Source organism: Berghia stephanieae, chromosome 7, assembly GCF_034508935.2.
Source record: "Berghia stephanieae isolate SIO BIC M18660-M18661 chromosome 7, UCSD_Bste_1.3, whole genome shotgun sequence".
Classification (NCBI taxonomy): Eukaryota; Metazoa; Mollusca; class Gastropoda; order Nudibranchia; family Aeolidiidae; genus Berghia; species Berghia stephanieae.
Genome location: NC_088366.1, coordinates 39,153,402 through 39,158,414, shown reverse-complemented (window position 1 = coordinate 39,158,414; position 5,013 = coordinate 39,153,402). Strand labels below are relative to the sequence as shown.

The window sequence follows — 5,013 nt, the reverse complement described above, 5'->3', positions numbered from 1 at the left end:
TATTATTATTATTATAATATTGAAAGTGAGCAAAAGTAAATCAATAAAACTTCTCGAGTCACCAGGAATGGTGTCAACGTGTTGAAGTTGAAAATTAATAATTTTTTGACTGGTATCCCATTTCTTCCTTTCTACTAGCCATATCTTTCTATCTCTCTCTATCTCTAATCTCTCCCACCCCACCCACTCTCTCTCTCTCTCTCTCTCTCTCTCTCTCTCTCTCCCCGACGATCCCTCAAACATATTCAAGAGCCTATAACTATAACGTTGTTCTCTTAACATTTGCTTTGTTTTGTTTTGTTTCTTTTATTTTTTAAAAATTTATTTTGTTTGTTCGTTTTTGTTTCGTTTTTCTCCTGACTCATAATGTTACGTACAAGGAATGCACAAGGCAATCAATGTTGACGTCTCACTGTGTTCTAAATAAAAATAATGATATTAAAAGCGAGTGAAAGTAAATAAATAAAAATGTTAAATGTCGTTCAAACTTCTCAAGACACCAGGAATGGTGTCAACGTGTTAAAGTTGAAAATTAAGATTTTTTTTTTGCCAAGAAAGAAAGAAAGAAAGAAAATATTATGCCGAGAAAGGAGCTCGACCACCTAACTCACCCCACCCCGGTTACAGCTACGCTGTGCTAAAACAGCCGGCCACCTTGCCTTCTCGCGCTCGGTCAAACAGTTTAGCCCGTATAATTATAATCTTTTCCGGTGGACTGAATACACTGAATACACAGTTCCAAGTATCTATCCACCTCAAGGAATTAATTCTATGATCCACCTACAGAAAAAAAATTGAGGCTCGACTGAAATCACCGCATGCAGCTGAAGAGTTCCTTGGCAGTTGGTAGTGAACCGTCAACAACTAAGTACTCACTCGTTGGCAATTGACACTTCCATTCCTACAGTTTTCGGACCCATTTTTCATTCGAACCGAAATGGATAGAATGACAGTATTGTTCATAAAACTTCTTTATGTCATAGTCATGTCCACCAATAATGGCAATGGTGAGTACCCGAGGGCGAGGTGAGTGAACTAATTTTCTAGAACTCTAGAATCTACCTTCTATCCTATCTAGAGAGCTGCGCCGGGGTTACCAATACTTAGCTTCTTTATCCTTACTAGAGAGGCGGTTACCAATACTTAGCTTCTTAATCCTTACCAATCATTCGTTTGGACAGAAAAAAAAACAAAACAACTTAACGCTTACCGTCAAAAGCAGTTTAGATTTGAAGATGCATTTGTTTTCTATCAAAATCAAAATCAAAAAAACATTAGGTGTAAATTATAAAATGAATACATGGACATGAAAACGCCAATTAATTAAATAATTTAAAACAAAAATAACTTCCATAAATGGAATATATTGTAAGATATAAAGATGTAAAGTTTTGATGTGGATTGACGAAGTTATCTCTCAAACGTAGCAGACGACAGGAAGTGAATCAGTATAAGAAAATGGCAGCTTCTGTAAACAATCGAGGCCAATTACTGTTTTTTGGGGAGCTCTAACTTTTGAGTGCAAACATATTTTGCTCTGAAATTTTTAGAGAAGCTACTTTAATATGTATCTCAGAAGGACTTGTTTTTATTAAGAAGGACCATCTCTGGTTTAAAAGTTATAAGCGTTTAAACACATATACTCTCTTTACACAGAGATTTCTCAAAATCATGATATAAAAAGATAATAATATTAGCATCATTGTATGTAGAATTTTATGCCCTTTCCAATGATATATAATACATGCCATTTCATTCCACTGAGAAAGAAGAATGAACATTTTCAAATCAATCCTAAATTTTTCCTCTCAAAAACGGAAACAGAAATCCTCGCCTGTTTTCAACTCGCGAGAGTTACTTCTTGCAGGTGCCTACAATAGGTCATTGTCGTGATCTATTTTTCCTTGATTTCAGCTGTTTCAGCTCTAAACTACACCTTTCTCTCTCAACAAATAATTATTTTTCTGTTTGCAATGTATTACAGAGATGTTGAATTACCACATGTCAAAATTTCAAAGTTGTATCTGAAGCCGTTTCAGAATTATACTTGATTATCCATTGGGTTATACCTGGATACCTGGATACCTCTGTATAGAGCTTTTAGACTTGGTGTAGTCTCCTTCGCTCCTCCTCATCTATTAATGATTGGACCAATTTTTATAATTGAACTTGTTTCCTAGGGTGTTGCTTATCTCCAACTCTGCTTTGAATTTATTCAAATTTTTTGCTGATACTGTGGTTTCTTGTAGTTTATTCCAGTTATTTACAATTCTAGATGAAAAAAAGTTCCTTCTTTCATTTGTTTTAAAACGTTCTTTTTTCAGTTTCTTGCTGTTTCCTCGTGTCTGAATGTTCTTGTTTGGTTTAAGGAATCCTGCCTCTACCCTGTCTATTCCCTTTACTATTTTATATGTTTGGATCATATCTCCCCTTCTTCTCCTGTAATCTAAGGTCGGGAGATTTAATTCTTTCAATCTCTCACAGTATGTTTTGTCTTTCAGGTGTGTGATAAGTTTTGTTGCTCTCCTTTGCACTCTTTCCAAACTGTCTTTGTCTCCCTCAAACTTCGGATACCATATGCAGTTAGCATATTCCAGCTTTGATCTAACCATAGTCTTGTAGATGGTAGTCATGTGTTTTGTTTTCAGATTCTTGAAATTTCTTTTCACTATTCCGAGTGTTTTACTAGCCTTAGATTGAACATCTTTAATTTGCTTCTTGAAGTTTAGCTTCCTATCAATAAATACTCCTAGGTCTTTTTCCCCATTGGATTTCTGCAGGGGTTTTTCTTTCATTATATAGTTTGCTTCTCTGTTGTTTTTTCCTAGGTGAAGAACTGCACATTTATCTACATTGAACTCCATCTGCCATATTTCGGACCATTCTTCAAGCTTTTTCAAATCTTGTTGTAAGGTGTTTCTTTCTTCTTCTGTATTAGCTACTCCATAGAGCTTAGTATCATCGGCAAAGATTTTACATTTAGATGATAGATTGTCTGGCAAGTCATTGATATAAATCAGGAAGAGAACTGGTCCCAGTACACTTCCTTGTGGAACTCCACTTGTTACCAGTCTCTCTGTTGATGCTGTTCCATTCACTATCACTTTTTGTCTTCTATCTTTGAGGAAATCTCGGACCCATTTGACTGTCTGATCATTAATTTGATACTGTTCCAATTTCCTGATTAGGCGCCAGTGTGGAACTTTGTCAAATGCCTTTCTGAAGTCGAGGTATATGACATCTAAATTGTTGCCTAATTCCAGGTCTCTCGTCCAGTCATCCATTGTTTCAAGTAGGTTTGTTACTGTAGACCTTCCCGCCATGAAACCATGTTGATCTTTGCTGAATAGTTTGTTCTTGGTCATATGATCAACCATTTCTTCTCTAATCAGCTGTTCCATGAGCTTGCAAACGACAGATGTCAGGCTCACTGGTCTGTAGTTTTCTGGATTTTTTCTGTCTCCCTTCTTGAATATGGCTGTGACGTTAGCTTCTTTCCATTCCCTTGGTAGTCTTCCTTCTTTCATCGACTGGTTAAATATCTTGGTTAGGGGTTCTACTAGCTGCTCTGCTAAGTTTTTTAGGATGTAAGGATGAAGTTTGTCAGGTCCAGGTGATTTACTCTCCTTTAGGTTTTGTAGTCTCTTCATTACTCTCTCTTCAGTAATCGGCCATTGTGTAGTATCTATATTACTTGTTTTAGCAATATCTGGCAAGTTTTTCTGGTTCTCCACTGTAAAGACACTTGCAAAGAAGAGATTTAGCACCTCTGCCTTGTCTTCATCTTCAGATGCCCAAGTGCCATCTTCTTTTTTTATGTCACAGGTTCCCTGTCTTGTCTTCATTTTACTGTTTACATAACTCCAGAATACTTTAGGATTTTCTTTCGTTTCCTCTGCTATCTTGTTCTCATACTTTTGATGCGCTTGTCGGACTATTTTAGTAGTTGCGTTTCTCACTCTTTTGTATTTGTCCCAATCCTCTTCCTTTTTGCTTCTAGAGTATCTTCTATTTACTGCCTTCTTCTTCCGTAATGCCTCTCTCACTTCCTGCGTCATCCAAGGTTGATTTCTTCTCCCAACCCGGTTCCCTCTGCTTTTCGGGATGTTTTTCTCGAAGCATTGGTTAAGTACTCTGGTAAATCTACTCCAGTTGTTTCCTACGGTGTCCTCGATTAGTATTTCCTCCCATTTGATATGCCCCAGTTCCTCTTTCATACTCTCTAGATCAGCCTTCCTATATCTGAGTGTCAGTTTTTCATCTACAGTCTCTGATGTCGCCCTCAGTTTTAGGAATATGGTCGCATGGTCGCTTTTTCCCAGTGGGTGGCTCAGTCTTAGGTCGATTATGTCATTTTCTTCCTCCATCAATATCAAGTCCAATACGTTGGGCTTTTGGTTTTTTCTCTGTCTCGTGGGTTCTTTTATTATCTGTTGTAGGTAGCAATCTTCAATGGTTTCTATGAAACTTTCCTCCAGGCTTCCCTCTTTTGGTTCGTCCATCCCTTTCCACTCCAGTTCCGGCATGTTGAAGTCTCCCATAATAATTATCTCTGAATGCTTTTTTTGTGATGCTCTCCTTATCATCTCCAACATTCTCTCATTATTTTCTCCTGTGCTATTTGGGCTCCGATAAATCACTCCTACTAGTATCTGACTTTGTCCAGTTACTCCAATCGAGCACCAAGCGCTCTCCCTAAAGTCGTGATCTGTGAGTTCCTCTATGGGGTTAACCTTGAGGTTCTCTCTCACCAATAAGTATACTCCTCTGCCGGAAGTTTCAAAATCTCTGCTAGCTATTATAGTGTATCCCTCAATACCTAACTCTGCTATGGTTGGGTGTGTTGTTGCATTCTTTGGCTTAGCTTCTGTTATTGCTATTACATCTGGATCTTCTTCTTCTGCCATAGCCTTTAGCTCCTCTCTCTTATTCATCACACTGTCTGCGTTCGTGTACATGAACTTCAGGGTATTTTTCATATTCACGTGCTGCCCCTCCTTATCATTTACTGGT

General features: G+C 37.6%; 1 protein-coding gene and 1 long non-coding RNA gene across 6 annotated transcripts in view; one reads left to right on the top strand and one right to left on the bottom strand.

Annotated features, from left to right (window-relative positions):
* The window catches only part of LOC144977220 (uncharacterized), a 47,953-nt gene extending 47,169 nt beyond the window's left edge, over positions 1-784 (bottom strand). The window contains exon 1 of the long non-coding RNA XR_013646282.1: positions 612-784. This is a non-coding gene — a long non-coding RNA (uncharacterized LOC144977220). The remainder of the gene's footprint in view (positions 1-611) is intronic.
* The window catches only part of LOC144977216 (inactive serine protease PAMR1-like), a 114,328-nt gene that overhangs the window by 59,519 nt on the left and 49,796 nt on the right, over positions 1-5,013 (top strand). For 3 of the 5 annotated variants that reach the window (XM_078922174.1, XM_078922173.1, XM_078922171.1), the window contains exon 1: positions 838-1,007. The exons of 1 other annotated variant lie outside the window; for it this stretch is intronic. In XM_078922174.1, the coding sequence (XP_078778300.1) occupies positions 938-1,007 (70 nt within the window). In that variant the 5' untranslated portion in view covers positions 838-937. Of the gene's footprint in view, positions 1-837; positions 1,027-5,013 lie in introns of those variants that run through there. One more of the 5 variants, XM_078922172.1, reaches the window with a different exon arrangement.